We start from the raw sequence: 17,720 nt of genomic DNA, 5'->3' as shown, positions 1-17,720 counted from the left end.
ACTTTAAGCTATGAATTTGCTGTCTGCTGAATTTTGATTGACACTTGGCGAACATTATTGTTCATTTGTATGATTGATAATGTTAGGATATGTTAGCATTTCTATGAAAGAAAATGCATGTCAAATATCAACTTTTAAATGTTTGCAAAGCAATCATGAGGATTTTGTAGTTGTAGCGCCCCATGTGGGCAAATTTTGCCATGTATCTTGAGAATGTCATGTGTAGAAGTTGTGTTTGAAGCTTGGTATTCCCTTTCAAAAGATATAGGTCAGTAAGTCACTGTGAACCACACCCAAAGAACCATTTGATAAATTCCTTTGTTGACCTTTTGTCACGAGTTTCTCTTGATGATAAATACCAAATATCACCCATAATGGACAAACTGCCAAGGAGCTATATATACTTTGTCTTAATTCATGCATTCAGTTGAAAATAATCCTTATCTTAATAATTTCTTTCTTCTTGTCATCCAACAGGAAGTTCTACTACATTACCGTTTTACGGGACCCTGTGTCTCGGTACCTAAGCGAGTGGAGACACGTCCAGCGCGGGGCCACATGGAAAACCTCCCTGCACATGTGCGATGGGCGAACACCCACACCGGAGGAGCTGCCCCCCTGCTACGAGGGCACCGACTGGTCGGGCTGCACTTTGCAGCAGTTCATGGACTGTCCGTACAACCTCGCAAATAACCGTCAAGTGCGCATGCTGGCCGACCTCAGCCTGGTGGGCTGCTACAACATGTCCTTCATCCCGGAGAAGAAGCGTGCGCAGGTACTACTCGAGTCGGCCAAGAAGAACCTACGAGACATGGCCTTCTTCGGCCTGACCGAGTTCCAGCGCAAAACGCAGTACTTGTTCGAACGGACCTTCCGCCTCAAGTTCATCCGGCCCTTCATGCAGTACAATAGCACACGGGCCGCGGGAGTGGACCTGGATAACGGCACAGTGCAGCGGATCGAGGAGCTCAACGATCTGGACATGCAGTTGTACGACTACGCCAGGGATCTTTTTCAGCAGCGCTACATGTACAAGCGACAACTCGAGCGAAGAGAGCAGCGCCTTAAGAACCAGCTCGCCCTTTTCCCATTTCGCCGGGCACCCAGCTCTGATTTCAGGGATGATGCACCGGAGTCCGAGGCGTCCCGACTGCCCACGGAGGACTACATGAATCACATCATCGACCGCTGGTAGCAGTGCTGGGGGGAGGGGGACGGTAAATACCGGTTGAGGAGGAGAAAAGGGCTGCGATGCCCAGGTCAAATCAAGCAGGAGAGGAACATGGCGAACAAGAAAGAGATAGAACTTTAGCGCCACAATTAAATACGGCCCTCCCCCCTTCTGTTGTGCTCCAGGATATCCTCCGGTCGTCCTGGAGAGGAAGGACTCTAAACGCGGCATGCTCTTCGCCGCTAATGCGAAGACTTTGCGTGTTAGGACAGAAATGACTGAGTAACTTAAAGCACTGAGCCTGAACTTAAAACTAAGAGGCGAAGACTTCTACAGGCGCATTCGCCCACGGAAGGAAAAAACATACGTTAAAATGATCGGAATTATACTCACTGCAGATTTTAAAAGAATGAACCGATTGAAATTGTATAAGGGTATTTGCTTAAATGTCTTTTGCCATTTCAGCCATAATAACGGTCTGTCTCTTTATTTTTTCATTTATTATGGTCTAATTATTTTTGAAAGGGATTGTTCGTCCCTCAAAGAGGTAAAACTCACAGCACTGAGACCAACAGAGCTGCCTAACACTTATTAGATGCAATTTATTAGTTTTTCATAATCGTTGATGACTTGAAAAAGGTCTGTTCTATTGTCCCTTTTTGTATTTGCACATCGGTTGCGAATTTCAATGGAGGGACGGACGACGTGTGGACCATAGCCATTATTTAAGCTTTCAGCATACTTGTACGAGAAAATTCTGTGTGCTAAGCGTACTAATATAACCTTACCGAATGTGAGAGTTGTTTCGTTTGTCTGATCCGACAGATGTCTTGCGTGATGTTATAGACCGAGACCAATTCTAAGTTGTCATTAGCACTCAATCAAGGCCATTTCGCGAGAACCTGGTGGAGATCCAAAGAGGAAACCGTGTCTTATTTTACACTTAGTAAGGATGGGCTCTGTGTTTCTAGGCGAAGTCATGCAATCTAAATACGACTGACTCTGTAATGACGCCTGTGTGTCAGTCAATAACGGAAGCATTTTAGAGCTTGTGTGAAAGTGTGTGTGTGAAAGAGAGTGCTCGTGAATTGCAAGAGCAGAATGAAGAAGCAGCAAATGCAGCCTTTATAAATGTCATCACCATTCCCAATTCCCAGAGACTACTCATTAAGTATGCGGGTGGATGGAGGATTATTGTGTGTGTTTGAGATTCTAAGCATTCTGTTGAGGATGACTGTTTTAGGTACGCAATCATGTTTGGCTGTTATTTTTTTTCTGTGCGAATGTGTGCGAGTGTGCGAGTATTTCACAATCGATATCTTGCCATGGTCCTCAGGGACTGAAGCGATTGCCAGTAAGGGGACAAGAATGATGTCACATGTTTCCCCTTATGCAAATCTTTGAGTTGTTTGTTGTTCAAGGAATAGTTTGCACTGAGAAGTGCACAGTTCTCTCATTATTTACTCACTCCTAATCCATGTGACCATAAAATGAGATGTTTTGCAGAATGCTCAATCTGCTCTTTTCCAAACATTGAAGGTGAATAGGAACCTGAGCTGTGGACAACCAAAACTATATTTAAATTCAAGTCTTAAAGTGTATTTAAAGTGTAGTTAAGTCAAATGGATGGTCACTTTTTCATTGTACAGGATATAAAAGAGCAGCGTGAGCATCCTGCAAAGCGTCTTCATTTTAGGTTCCACTGAAAAAAGAAAGCCGTACTGATTTGAAAATACTGAGAATGAGTAAATGACAGAATAGTAATTTTTGGGTGGACTGTCCCTTTAAGTTGACGTCTCCACAACAACTTCAGAGTAAACATTATGTGAATAAGGTATCAGGAAGAATTACCTTGACTCTGACTCTTAAAGTGTTAAGTGGGATGTTTTGACTTTACTTTACTTACTGCTCTGCAATGGGAATTTGTTTTCTCAGTAGCTATAATGACAGACTACTCTTCACTTACGCATATGTAACCTAAAGTGTTATGTTTTTCAGGAACAAATCTTCTCATGACGGATCTGCATAATTCATGAATGATTTTTAGGAAGGCAGCCCTTTATTAATATCTCAGTGTGATGCTGCCATTCCCCACAGCTGATATGCTCTTAATTGAAACCCTCAGGGTTGTAGTAATTGTTGGTCTCATTGCAGGATATTTCGGTGACCATGTGTTTCTCAACCTTAATTTAACAATGGCATCCAGCCAATCAGAATAGAATATTGGTGTGCTTTAAAATTGTCCACTGCGTCCAACTGTCAAATATTAGGCCAGAATCATGCTCTACAGTGACGCTAACAAACCCCAGTACTCAAGGGGGCAACATGGTCACTTTCAAATTTTTGGGCCATTAAAGTGTTCTTATTCAGGTAACTAGCTATAGATGGTTTAACTTTTACTTACTCAGCTAGATTGCTCAGTCATGACGGTAGTTGACCTGAAAGAGAAAGCGTATTCAGTTTATGCTAAATCCTGCTATGGCAATACGACACAGTGGTAATACGACACAGCTCAGTTGCGTTATCAATTGCATCATTTTCATAACAGTTTCTAAAATGAAGCTAGAGGCATTTGCCTTTACCTACTCCTCTAGAGTGTGTTTCTGGCCTTATGTGAGTCTAGCAAATTGACTTCAGCTCTTTCTGAAAGAAAGATTCATTTATTAATCACATCCAGTTCATCTGCTCTGGGTATTTTTCTCATTATTTCAGCAATGGATCATCAAATACACCATTAAAAATGCATTTTTGTATAAATATGTTAATGCTTCCTGTCTTCATTTTCATTTCTTGTCTGGGAAATTGTCTCTAAACTCACACGAGCACATTTCAGGTATTTTCTATTTTAATGTCTAAGGGCATTGATTAATACAGACATCAAGTTTGACTCTTCAGTCAGTTTGTAAAAATGAATGGAAAGGTTTTAATAGTAAGTAATAGCATTTCAGAGGAAACCTTGAGGTTGTGTGAGCAGCATTAATAAAGGTGTAAAATAAATGACTATCAAGTTTCTGAAGTAGCCTACCATTACACTTAAATATTAAATGTCAAAAGAATTCCTTACCAGCAGTGTGTATGCAAAGGCACAGTATGTCAAAGTCCGTTCATCTTGGAAACACCCCAGTTACTTGTTATGTGGAACCACCGCAGGTAAAGTGCCGGGCAAAGTACAAGTTGAAACTATTTATAACTTGAGTTTTCCTGAGAATGTTTATTATGCTTTACTATGTTTCCAGAATTTAATTTTTCATATAGAGTTAAATGAACAAAAAATGTACACTCCCTGGGGACACATTAAAAACCTTTTTAATTATTCAAAATGTTAAAAAAAAATTGTAAAGAAAAGAAAAAAATATATGTGTGTATAAAATAAATATACATTAGATTTTTTTTTTCTAATTAATTGCCATTTGCAACGTTTATTCAAACTACATTTATAAATATGTTCCATTCAAAAGTTTGGGTTCAGTATGTTTTATAACCCAAACTTTTGAATGGAACATATAACATACTGAACCCAAACTTTTGAATGGAACAGTTTGACAGTTCGATATATTAAATAAAAAATGATGAATACGTGAAAAGGGACAGCAGGAATGACCCTATGCCCCCCCCCCATACCCCCCCCCCCCCACCCCTACACACACAGCAACCAGCGCTGCTGTGAGAGACAGCATTACACCACAAACACACACACACACACACACCACAGCAGACATCACCCACTGAAGCTCAGACTATGCTACAGAAGCGGCTGACTCAGACGAGAGCGCTCTCCCTGGTAATTACAAAATACCTCCTGGCACGGATATCAAGACACGCTTCTTTGTCCTGTTGAATTGAACGGCAGAGAAGCCGCGTATCAGCAGCCATTATTGTCTGAAATGGATGAGGGTAATCACTCCGGCTCCTCTGAGTTCTTCAGGGGTAATGAATTGCCACGCTGTGTCTCTTGGACAAGAGCCACACCGAGAATCACTTGCACCCGGGCCATTGTTCTGCCAGGATATAATAAGAATTCCCAGTATGACAAATACAGTATATAGAGAGAAGATGAAGTGGCTTGGCGAAGAATTAGGAGAATTTCTATAGCTCTGCACAAAAAAGTATTGAACCTATATGACGAAGGGCTACAAAATACTGTTGTTTCGAGCTCTAAGATTAACCTTTGGCCTCAGCAGCATTTTGAATTCATTTGAACAAAAACAAAAAAAAAACCTATATATAATTTTTAATTAATGAAAAAGGCCTATAAATACACATTTATGAAAATATGAAAAAATGCTTTAGAAAATAAAAATGTTTACTTAAATGTTTACTTACTTAATTTACTTAAATTAAATTTACTTACCTGCACCTTGGTCCAAACTTTACTTTCTTTCTTCTGTGGAAAACATTATGTCACTTATTATGAAAATCAGTGAAATCCATTATAGTTTCAGACTTTGATTATTTCATTTATATTGCAATTAACTATCCTTTTTTTTTTACCAAAAACTATTTAAAAACCCATATTGTTGCATTGTTATTTTGGTATCATATACCATTATAATTTTTGTTAACTTTTTGAATTAGATTTTATTTTAAGATTTTTCTTTTTAATTTTAGTTACATTTTAATAATTATTATTAAATGTAAAAAAAATTAATAATAATCCTTTATTGTGTGGTGTCATTAAGATCATTCAACTGCTCCCGATAGAGATAGAGCATATCGAACTCAAATCGTAATCACAAAATTCACCTCAAAGGGCTTTGATACAAAGCTCGTCACAGTAAACTAGGTTTCAGTGGCACTGATCTATCATTAGTCATCAATTGGCGCTGTGATTTATGCTACAAGTGCTTTTCGCTTCATAGCTTGTGGCTGATTTGAATGAACAAAGGGGATAATGTGGAACTTACGTGACCATTTCACCTTTTGTGTGTGTGGTCCATGGCTTTTAAAGGTGAGATGTATAATTTAGCACTGGGAAATGTAAGTCACTGCCATGGAAACATGATGTCACATCCTTGAAAAGCTTTCTTGGGTCTTGGAAACGTGATTGTTTTTCCTCTCGAAAACTGCTTCTTGAGTGTTTCCTCACAGCACTTCTTGAGGAATTTATGCCAATTTTCTGGATCGTTCTCTGAAATTTTACAGTGGTACAGAATATTAAATGCAGTTTCATAACAAGGTTCGGGAGGAGCACGTCAGATACTTAGCCTAATTAGCACAGGTGGAGCCACTTAAGATAATCAACCTTAGGGTATAAATACAGCTGAATTAGCCTACCTGTCTCCATTGACGGTTTATCAGCATCCCCCCTCCACCCCATCTCCTCCACTAGAGTTCATTTTACACTTTTACATATACGGGGGGTACTCTAGGTTCGGGCCATTCCTGAGCTCAGAGCCCCTTCCCAGGAAAGCAAGCCAAATATGCATTATAATACTTCAGCTAATTATATGTAAGTGTGAACTCGTGAAACTCAGTTCTGTGTCGTTCTGCCATTTCCTGTCATTGTTGGTTTTGAAGGACTTCTGCAAATCGCCTCCTAATCAGGGTAATTTATTTTTATGAGCAGAGCCCTTCGCAGCAGGCTGCTGGCTTTACAACCCCTCTCGGATATAAAAGGTAGGTGCTCCAGCGGAAAGGTTAACAGCCAATGCGGCAAGAGGAGAGCTGCTTTGCACTATACTTTTCTCTTTTCTATCCACAGGCTAATGCATAATGGAGCCACCTTGACCCCATACAGCACCCAGGGCTCCCTGTCCCCTCAGAAGCACACTTCGACCTGTCACACTTGATCTACCGTTTAATTTGATGCTGGAGCCTGCAATTTCTGCTACACCATCACAGGTTGTGTGGCTCTATACCACAAGAAAGGCCAATAGAAGCATGTATAAATATCCAACTGAAACATCAAGCGTGCCCTTGTCAGTTTGAACTTGGGTAGCAAAAGCCAAACAGATCCAGAGTGTCCAATCATGTCCGATATTGATAAACGGGGCAAGCATTTCACATTTGACCAAGCAGTGGAATTGAACTGTTTAGCAGTATCAGAACATCCCTGCAGGCGGTTTTATTCTCATGCTGAGTAGAAACAGGCAAATAATAAAATGAGACTAGCCTAGGCTTGGCAGCCATGGCTCATGATGCGGTGCAATTATTCTTTTGTTTGATGTAGCAGAATTCTTGTAATAATAATAAAAAATCTTCCCAACTGAAAATAGGTTTTTTTTTTTTTTTTTTTTTGCTAACAGCCTGAAAGCATAATCTGTAATGCAAGGTAATCAGGGTATCTTAAAATACTTTATAAATATCACATTAAAGGAAATCACATTAAAGCCAAAATGGTTATTTCTTCTCACAAGATGATTGAGAATCAAATATTCATATAACGAGTGACTTGTGTATATTAGCAGACATGTCAATTTGAAAAAGGTTGCAACTGTGTGTATTGAAAACATAAAACCTTTTCTTTTTTAAATGAAGTTTCAAAATCCATTAAATATTAAGCATTGTTTGAATTGTTCCTTCTCTTTATTGTACTGGTTTAAATGTGTCATGTTCACTAAGCCCATGGGAAATTAAAGGGGACAATTATAGTAGAACCAATTCATTCAACCCCTATTTTTAGACTCGTAGTCCCATGGGACAGTTAGGACACTGCTTGTCATTTAGGTGTAGGCTGTTTAAGTTAATGAGACAGATCCTGGTTTAGTAATTTGATGGAATGAACTGTCTATTAATGACACAAATTAAATTGGGGTTCTTTTCAGTTTTAAAATGAACAGTGTAACTTTACTGTCCGTTTTACCATACAATGTGTTCAGTAGAAACAGTTAATAAATACAGTACAATTCAAAATAAAAGCATAGGCTAAAAAAAAGTATATATATATATATATATATATATATATATATATATATATATATATATATATATATATACTTTTTTTATATATTTATTTTTGTATATTTTTATATTTGTATACAATTTAAACATGGTGTGCTACTGTTTGAGTATTCATATCTACCCAAAGACAATAAATACCATATGGCTTATACAGAAATGTATTTCTGTCGGTATAATACAATATTACACTAAAGTAGCCAGGCTTTTAAAAATAAATAAATAAATAAATAAATAGACACGGGAATAAAACAGGCATCGTACACAGTAGCGCAATAAAAATATAAAACGGAAAGATCTTGCAATCACATCTTTTGTCATTATTTTCACGCATTATCCGTACAAATCCAGTTTCCATTCTAACCCTTTAAAATCTGAGTCAAAGGCTCTTGTGCGCTCTTCTTGAGCCAAAATGGCTCTTATGACTAATTAGCTGTCTAACATATGGCCAGTAAAAACATTGCATTATGTTGTTGTCTTTAATCAAATTATTGATATTTCTTAACCAATATCGTATATATGTCATTCATACTGCAGCTACTGTGGTACATATAATATTGTATATGATTTTGCGTGTACTTAAAGCCATATTTCTGGAAAGGCACAAAGAGCAGATCCTACACATGAACTGTGAGACGGACCGCTCGCTCATACCGTCCAAACATGGCAACTCACGAAGCAGATCCAGAAGCCGGTGCTGGTATGATTGCTCACTTTATTCTTAGCATTATTCTGTCGCATTGCTTTTATTGCAATGATAGTGTGTGTGAATACGCCGCTTAATGGATTTTGCAATTGGGTCGAAGCAAATGTATGTGATTAGTCATCCTTGCACAGTTATAAGGACTACCATTGCGCTACATAGATAAGTGAGCTCATTTAAACGTTGAATTCTTCTTTTTAGATTATTTTCTGGTTATGTTCCAAGAATATGTGAATTCCGTCGCATTACATTCACATAACCCTCACATAATCGAATTGCAATCCTTTGAATTATGATTATATTTATGCTATTTTGTTTTCCTTAATGCGTTTACATTTGACCAGTGTGCCAGTTAGATGGCATAATTATTTCATTAATCCGCGTAAAATATGCTTTGAAAGAAGTTGTTAATGCAGGAAGTTAACAAGAGCCCGGAACTCCTGCTCGATAAGAACGTTGATTGGATGAGGCTAATCACTATGTCCACGTTGAGTGCTCTGATTGGCTGAGAGTCAGGTCGCGCTGTCAAATGAAGTGAAATACAAACAATGCACAAACATATGGAGGCTTTGTCTGTTTACCTATGTGGTATATATTTACGCGTTTTGTGATTAGTCTTTGCAAGAATTTTATGTCATTTTTTTTTTCTAATTTGATGTGTTCAACGTAGTTACAAGTGGACAGTTTGAACGTTTGTTTCACTTTCTTTTTGAATCGTTTAATCTATGCATAGCTATGGTTCAACCGCTTACGCATTTGAAACATTAGTGGTGTAGCATGACCATTTAGTCCCCTCCTCAAACAGGCGAATCGCTTTCATTTTCTCAGGCTTTTGTGGGAAAATGCGGATGTTGTGTGCTGCACTGCTGGCTCTGTGCTCTGTCCACTCTGTCCACTCTGTCAGTGGGGACTCGAAAGCTGTCACAACAACACTGACCACTAAATGGCCCTCAACACCTCTTCTGCTAGAGGCCAGGTTAGCTTGAACACACAATGGTGACAACATAGTTAATTGTTTTATGCTACAGTTTACTAATAATAAAAGATGCCTTTATATTCTACAGTGAGTACCTTGCTGAAGAGAGTCAAGACAAGTTCTGGGACTTTGTGGAAGCCACTCAAAATATTGAAAAGGATCATGATGGTAATATTTGCTATGAATCCTGTCTCTTACTTTCATTTGTAAGACATGCTGAGGCTTGTCAACCTGTTTGTCTATTTTTTCATGAGGCTGTGACTCTTTGAAATCTTGTATTCAAATGATGCATTGTGCAACAGGGCTGATGTGCTAAATGTCATGTATTAAAAATGTTTATAATTATATGCTGCAGTATGCTATGCAAACAAATTAATGCCAAGTTACTTGCGGTCAATAAAAATATTTCCGAAAGTACCATCATGGTGTCGATGCTCTTGACATGCTCTTGGCCAATCCGATTACCAAATTGCTGTCCATATTTCAGACACGGATCGGGCTTACTATGATCTGATCCTGAAGAGAGCCAGTGCGCTGCTGAGCCCAGTGCAGCTAAACCTGCTGAAGTTCGCCCTATCTTTGAGGGCCTACTCAGCCACCGTCCATTCCTTCCAGCAGGTGAGTAAGGACTCTAAACAGCTGTTTAATGTAAACTCATATTGATTCTGAAGAAAACATATTTGACATCGTTTGTTGGACTGTTTGTTTATGTAGATTGCATCTAATGAGCCTCCTCCACCTGGCTGTAAAGCATTCTTCAATGTACATGGACAGACATCTTGTGATACAGAAAGACTTAAAGTCATGCTGGATAACGCCTTAGAACGGTGAGTAACAGCAAGACCTGCTGTGACCCCCCCATCTAACATTACCCACTATTTTTGTAATATATTTACATATCCTCAATGGTCCCATATCCCCTTATAACTATATTTAGAATTTTTCATGTCTAACAGTTAGACGCACATCTACATAAAAAGCCTTTTTCAAATTGTATTATATTTATTGTGCTTGAAGTTTTCATGGTTTAATTAGAGACTACGTAATAGATTTTTACTTTTATAAATTAATTTGTCTCATGTCTGGGCTATTTAAATATTGAGGGTAAAAAGTACACTAAAACACCTAAAACCTACACTTTCATATATATAAATACTTTTAAATGAATGTATTGACATTGTTCAGCGTCAACTAACCTAAACACAACCAAAACTTTTTTAATATAATATTTTATATATATATATATATATATATATATATATATATATATATATATATATATATATATATAAACATATATGTATTTATGTGTGTGTAACATTTTTTTTTTTTTTTTTAGGCCCAAGCCACACCTGTTCAAAGGTGATCACAAATTCCCCTCAGCCAATCCTGATGCACCCATTGTGATTCTTTATGCTGAGCTGGGCACCACAGAATTCTCCAGATTCCATCAGCTGATGCTGGCCAAAGCCAACAAGGGCCTGATCACTTACGTTTTACGTCACTTTCTATCTGTGAGAATTAAAACTCTTAGTATTTTAATGATAAGGGGGTTTAAATAAATACATTAAATACATTTAAAGGGGTTTAATTCATTTAAGATGAATAAGCCTTCCATATTTTCTGTCACCCATGCAGAACCCCAGCAAGGGTAAAGTGCTCCTGTCTGGATATGGAGTGGAACTGGCCATCAAAAACCAAGAGTACAAAGCCAAGGATGACACACAAGTTCAAGGTACGATAGCGGCCAAAAGTCTTCGTATTGTGGATTTGAAAGAAAGTTTTAAATACAGAATATTGTCTTATTAGCAAACTCATTTATCTTTTCTCCACTTTTCACAGCTGGAGCTGATGTGAATGCCACTGTAATAGGTGAAAACGATCCTGTGGATGAAGTCCAGGGCTTTCTGTTTGGCAAACTCAAGTAATTTAAAACTCTATACACATTAAAGATTGTTCCCCGTTGACTAAAATGCATCCCTATGTTTGAAATGACATAACAGTGTGTCTTAATAGCACATGTTGTATTTGTCAGGACCAATTATCCTGAACTTAAGGAGCAGCTGAAGGAACTCCGGAAGCATTTGATTGAGAGCACCAATGAGATGGCCCCACTTAAAGTCTGGCAGATGCAAGGCGAGTGTTTGTGAATGTTATTTTGATGCAGAATGATACAAGATATGCGTGCTACAGTGTTTTTACCATGTTTAAGGTAGCGGAGCCTCTTGTACCATTGTTTAAACGCATATTTTGGCAAACTTATTTTAATGTCACTACTTCAAGGCCTTTCAAACTCAATTATTATTTAACCTGTGACTAAAGGAGCAGTTGGGTAACTCAATAATCATTCAGACGGTATGCAAATGGAACATTTTCACATTGTTAATTAGCTGTGGTTCTCCTGGCCTTGTGCAGTTGTCACACACAGCTCCCTCTAGCCCAGAGCTCATTACTGCTCTATCAAGGTAAACTCATCAGAGACTAGCCACATTTAGCAAAACCTTTGAGCCAACACACACAGAGTTAAATGCACTATTCCCAGCATTACTGGAAAGTGCTTTGGCACATCAAATTCATTATATGTAGAATCTGAGACATTGGCTTGTCAAATACAGGTCATGGCTTTTTCAAATAAGATTAGACAGAAATACAAGTTTGAATAACATGTTCTTTATCCTTCTCCTAAAGATCTCAGCTTTCAGACTGCCGCCCGTATCCTGGCAGCTCCCTCTGTGGACGCTCTCAATGTCATGAGGGATTTGAGCCAGAACTTCCCCACAAAAGCCAGGTAAATAACCACCTGTTCATTATAAACACTGAGTCCTAACCAGACATGGAAAAGCAAGCAAAATTGTTAGTTTTCTTATTTTGAAATATCATTGGTCTGAAATCCTACTCCACCTAGCTGTATCTTGAACATTGAGTATATTCTGATTGGCTGAGATTCCAATGCTTTGCACAGTATTTCACTTTTAACTAAGGCTGTAAATTGATTTGATTGATCAGCAACTGATGCTGGAAACACTGTTTCCTAACCAGGTGTGGCATAACTTGTATATCATAGATGCAAACTCCTCACCTTTTGGTGAAAATTCACCTTTTTGAGATCAAAATAGGTCACAATTTGTGTAGATTCGATGATAATTATTATTATTTTTTTCATGATTGCGTGTGTGGTTGTTTTTTCACAGTACCAAACCAATTCTGTACCCGGTCGAAATCAACGGCATTCAAACTCTCTCGTGTGTTTTTGTGTGCGCGCTCTAGTTTCAAATTTCAAAACAATAAGTTACTATTTACAACGTGTTTTTGCAGCATTGAGTATTGTAGCCAATCACAGGGATCTCTTTTAAAAGCAGTTGCTAATCAGAGGTGTTTATTTTAGGTTAGTCAGAATCCGCTCTGAACTCATTTTTGTTTTCGCAAGTTTACGGAGTTCTACACAGTCACATATGTTTCTATTATTACGAGATAAAAAGAAAGCATTCATGGTGTAAATAAGATATTCATTGTGTAGTTAGTTATTGATTATATCAGTATACGCGTTAGTAAGCTTGGTCAATTGCACTATAAGGGAAGCGCACTTTGCTCGGATTCTCTACATGCTTTATTCATAGTTTGAAGAAAAGTTTTGTCCGTCTAAGAGGGCCAAACATCCACGTATACTGTTTCAGGTGTAAAAAAAAAAAAAAAAAAATGTTGTGAGTGATTCCGCTAAATTGTCCCATGAATCATTGCTATGATTGACAGTGATAACTGTAGCAATGGATGAAATGAAGCCGATGTCAAAAAAGAGCTGTGCATTAAGGGATGCAGAGCAACAAGTTAGCAGCTTTTACAGTTTTTGATGTGTTCTTTTAAGGCAATGTTTAAAACAAATTCAAAAATAATGCATTATTTAATTATTCTAAAATTAGTAATTAACTTAATTTGTAGTTCTCTAGTTAAGTATTTAAATAGTTAACCCTACTAGTCTGTTGGGATGTATTTATTTATTTTTAAATGATGTGAGACTTTGTGATTTCCTGCATTTGCTATATACTGTTCTGTAAAAAAAAACCCTGGCAACAGACTGCTCAAATCATCAAAAAGTTTATTCCGAGTTGGATGTTTTTACTGTCTTCTAAGGTTTAATTAACACTTTAAGGGGGAAAAAATGAGCCGTCAGCAGTTATGCTGAAAATGATATGCTTTATTTGGCTCAGACAGCGCAGCCACAGCTAATGTGTTTAAAATGTGCCGCCCACACTAAAATGGAATTTTGTTAAAGTGATTCTTGACATCATGGAGTATAATACACAGTCCTGTATCACCCAAAGCAATTAACTGCAGCTCTGACTCATCGACTCTTGAGAGAGAGAGAGAGAGAGAGGAAATTTTTTTTTTATTATTATTATTTTTTTATATCTGAATGTAGACTTGCATGACATCAGTGAACGCAATCTCTTCTCTATCTAGTTAAACAGCTTTGATTAAACCAGTCAGCACAGACATTTTTTGTGCTGATTATAGTAGCCTATGCATTATAATGAATCACCATGATGAACTAATGAATCATTTTCAGTATAACCACACACATTTCTCTTTCCCCTCTCAGGTCCATAACAAGAACAGTGGTTAATTCAGAGATCCGGAAAGAGATTGAGGAAAATCAAAAGGTAAGGGCTACCATTGTCCTTTTTTCCAGAGTCCTTTTCTCAAAGCTGTAGCGTCAGCAGGTATTCTTATTCCCTATGTTTTTTGCTGCACTCCTGCGATAATAGACTCAAGTAAGGGCCCATAAAGTCTTTGTTTTTTGCCTCATAATTCTCATAATTCAAGTCTTAAAATGATTCTCTAAAATGAAAAAAAATGAACGTTAGTTATAAAGTGTGTTGTTTTTTTAATGAAATGGAGAATCGTTCCTCTACACCCCTCTGCTTGTTTTCTTCACGTTCCTCTGTATTGGAACGTGTGTAAACACTTTTGTTTTGTCGCTGAAAAGGTAATGAATGAAGGAATTGCAGTTTATACGTGGCTTCATTCATTGTTTCGGTCATTTCCTTTCTGTGATTAAAACTGCTTCTTGCCTCTTGTAATGAGGACGTGTAACGGAACTGCTCCTCATTCCTCACTGTAATTGCATGCTGGGAAACTTGATGAATGGAGCCTCTTATAGGTTCTCTAACGAGCTCTAATGCATGTGCCTTTAGCTAATAACAAACATGAACGCCACGGATAAAAGCATGGATATATAGAGTGTAAATGGCCTAAGGCTCAAAAGAGTCTGTTTGAATTATAGATCATATTGAGCATCTCTTTCAACTTTTGTTTTAAATTAAATTAAATTTATGCATTTAGCAGACGCTTTTATCCTAAGCATTCAGGCTATCAATTTTTACCTATCACGTGTTCCCGGGGAATTGAACCCCCAACCTTGCAATGCTCTACCAATTGAGCTACAGGAACACTGTTTGAAACATATGTTTCATCCGGGGATTAGCAAACCACAGGGCTTGGGAGGTTATATTAAAGCTAAATGTGAATATGTCATACCTAATGTCTTATTTCTTCTCTAGTATTTTAAAGGGACGTTAGGTCTCCAGCCAGGGGAATCGGCTCTGTTTATAAATGGATTCCATATTGACCTGGATGTGCAGGATATTTTCAGGTATTACATATTGTATATTAAAAAATTATTTATATTTAGAACAAGTCTAAGAATTAACAATTTATTTATAAAAATGTAGCTAAAATAATAATCTAGTATTTCATATTTATCTGTATTATACACTACTGTTCACATGTTTAGCACATCAATTTTCTTTTTTTGTATTTTTTTGAAAGAAGTCTCAAGTCCCAAGGGGGCTTTTATTTGCTCAGAAATACAGGAAAACAGTAATATTGTGAAATATTAATTCTATTTGAAATACATTTTTTATATGTGAGTGTCTTTTTGTTTTTGTTTTTTTTTTAAGCGGACTTTTTTTCAGGATTCTTTGTTCAGCAAGGTTCAAAAGAACACTTTATTTGAAACGGTGAACTGAATTTAAAAGTGCCTTTACTGTTACTTTTGTTCAATTTTATTGCCTCCTTTGCTGATTAAAAGCTTTAATTGAAGAAAGAAAAAAAAAACACTTCCGGACCATAAACCTTTGAATATTGTGTTATTTATATGTCTTGCAGTAATATAAGTAATGTGTATCTTAATAAAGTGTGATGTATTTGTTAATGTAATGCTGCAACCCTATATATTGGGTGTTTTTTTCCAGTGTTTTTGACATGTTGAGGAATGAGGCAAGGGTCATGGAAGGTCTGCGTAGTCTGCACATAGACACACCCTACATCCACGACATCCTCAAACTCCATGTCCAGCCCTCAGACTCTGACTACGGAGTGGACATCCGCAGCCCTGCTGTTAATGTGAGCCACATGCTGGTGTTGTTGTTTTTTGTTAAAGCTGTATTCTGGCATTGACAATAGAGAATAGACCCTTTTTTTCTCTTTCTCCAGTGGATTAACAACCTGGAGACAGACGGCAGATATGCCTCCTGGCCCTCTAATGTGCAGGAGCTGCTGCGGCCCACCTTTCCTGGAGTCATTCGACAGATCCGGAAAAACTTTCATAATCTGGTAAGTATCCCAGGTGCTCTATAAATAAGACGGTTTCCATCAGACATTAACAATTTCACAGTGTAAACCCCCACACTGACGCTCACTGACAAGCTACGCAATATCGCGTTCATTATTGAAGGCGATTCCTCTGCGATAATGAACGCGAAATTGCGTAGCAATACAGATAAATATGAAATACTATATTATTATTTTAGCTACATTTTTATAAATGAATTATTACTTTTTAGACTTGTAGCATGTCAGACATGATCTACGGCTCTGTCTATTAAATGCCGCTCCATTTAAAAGCAAGTGATGGCGATTTACCGCTAATCAGGGAACCGGCTTTACTGACGAGATGCGTGTGACAATCGCATGCGATATATTGCCCATCCCTACACAGAGCTAAATTCTGCAAATCATTTCAGTATGTGTGTCGTTCTGACAGGTGATGATTCTGGATCCGACTCTTGAGAACACGGCGGAGCTGATCAGCGTGGCTGAGATGTTTTACAGCAACAACATCCCACTCAGGTCAGTCTGAAAATAGACCCAACATTAAGATTTGAAAGCTTGTTCAAATCTGGCCATCATCTTGTACCATTCTCACCCCCTTCATTTAACCTTTTTCAGTGTCTCTCAATATATAATAAAGGCATTCAAACCCATAAACATTGTCTCTATATATATATTCTGTAATTATAGACTTGGAAGTGGTTTGTCAACTCTGTAACCTGTTTTATTGGAGTTATTGTGTCTCTGGTGATTTCTATGTTTCTGTCTGTCTGCAGGATTGGACTGGTGTTTGTGGTGAATGATTCTGATGAGGTGGATGGGATGCAAGATGCAGGTGTGGCTCTACTTCGAGCTTTCAACTACATTGCTGATGACGTTGACAGCCAGATGGCCTTCGATGCCATCATATCTGTAAGTCAACAACATAATCAGTGCTGTATACAACATCAACTTACTGGTGGACTGATATGAGTTTATATACTATTATATAGCTATATTTTTATGTGATTACACATTTACACAGTTGTTACTTCTGTAATACTTTAGTTTATTATTTACTGCCACACTGGCATATAGGTTTGCCTAATAGACTTTAAAATAAAATACATTTAGTTTTTAATGAAGAGGGGAGTTGAATGTCTGTTCAGGGATGTGTCGTGATCGTCTCGTGTCTTTCAGATGTTGAACAGAGTTCCCAGTGGAGGCAAACTGAAGGTGGAGCATGTGGTGGGTGTGTTGGAGAAGAGATATCCCTATGTAGAGATCAGCAGCATCCTAGGACCCGACTCTGCCTACGACAACAACAGAAAAGTGAGCGATTTGTTTTTCTAATGTGTGTGTGCTTTGAATATTTCAGCAGTACC

The 17,720-nt window shown here is 37.8% G+C and overlaps 2 protein-coding genes and 2 long non-coding RNA genes across 5 annotated transcripts in view; 3 read left to right on the top strand and 1 right to left on the bottom strand.

Moving 5' to 3' along the window:
• Positions 1-3,930, top strand: part of LOC127934028 (heparan-sulfate 6-O-sulfotransferase 1-A-like) — a 117,056-nt gene extending 113,126 nt beyond the window's left edge. The window contains exon 2 of the mRNA XM_052531204.1: positions 478-3,930. Within this exon, the coding sequence (XP_052387164.1) occupies positions 478-1,195 (718 nt within the window). The 3' untranslated portion in view covers positions 1,196-3,930. The remainder of the gene's footprint in view (positions 1-477) is intronic.
• A 909-nt stretch (positions 3,931-4,839) lies between these two features.
• On the bottom strand, positions 4,840-6,304 carry LOC127934049 (uncharacterized). Its single transcript, XR_008147680.1, has 3 exons — positions 6,076-6,304; positions 5,523-5,555; positions 4,840-5,169 (listed from the first exon to the last, which is right to left on the bottom strand). It is a non-coding gene; the product is annotated as an uncharacterized LOC127934049 (long non-coding RNA).
• Positions 6,305-6,312: 8 nt separating this feature from the next.
• LOC127934053 (uncharacterized) lies at positions 6,313-7,377 on the top strand. The gene is made up of 3 exons (XR_008147681.1): positions 6,313-6,620; positions 6,738-6,787; positions 6,873-7,377. It is a non-coding gene; the product is annotated as an uncharacterized LOC127934053 (long non-coding RNA).
• A 1,086-nt stretch (positions 7,378-8,463) lies between these two features.
• LOC127934017 (UDP-glucose:glycoprotein glucosyltransferase 1-like) overlaps positions 8,464-17,720 on the top strand; it is a 29,130-nt gene continuing 19,873 nt past the window's right edge. Inside the window, exons 1-17 of one of the 2 annotated variants that reach the window (XM_052531182.1) lie at positions 8,464-8,768; positions 9,600-9,747; positions 9,836-9,915; positions 10,235-10,365; positions 10,462-10,574; positions 11,087-11,261; positions 11,386-11,482; positions 11,590-11,671; positions 11,783-11,883; positions 12,436-12,535; positions 14,345-14,405; positions 15,306-15,397; positions 15,999-16,149; positions 16,240-16,359; positions 16,790-16,875; positions 17,133-17,268; positions 17,536-17,667. In XM_052531182.1, coding sequence (XP_052387142.1) covers positions 8,732-8,768; positions 9,600-9,747; positions 9,836-9,915; positions 10,235-10,365; positions 10,462-10,574; positions 11,087-11,261; positions 11,386-11,482; positions 11,590-11,671; positions 11,783-11,883; positions 12,436-12,535; positions 14,345-14,405; positions 15,306-15,397; positions 15,999-16,149; positions 16,240-16,359; positions 16,790-16,875; positions 17,133-17,268; positions 17,536-17,667 — 1,842 coding nt within the window. In that variant the 5' untranslated portion in view covers positions 8,464-8,731. Of the gene's footprint in view, positions 8,769-8,816; positions 8,938-9,599; positions 9,748-9,835; positions 9,916-10,234; positions 10,366-10,461; positions 10,575-11,086; positions 11,262-11,385; positions 11,483-11,589; positions 11,672-11,782; positions 11,884-12,435; positions 12,536-14,344; positions 14,406-15,305; positions 15,398-15,998; positions 16,150-16,239; positions 16,360-16,789; positions 16,876-17,132; positions 17,269-17,535; positions 17,668-17,720 lie in introns of those variants that run through there. The other variant, XM_052531189.1, reaches the window with a different exon arrangement.

This window comes from Carassius gibelio, chromosome A2 (assembly GCF_023724105.1).
Source record: "Carassius gibelio isolate Cgi1373 ecotype wild population from Czech Republic chromosome A2, carGib1.2-hapl.c, whole genome shotgun sequence".
Classification (NCBI taxonomy): Eukaryota; Metazoa; Chordata; class Actinopteri; order Cypriniformes; family Cyprinidae; genus Carassius; species Carassius gibelio.
This window is presented reverse-complemented; position numbering and strand designations above follow the sequence as displayed.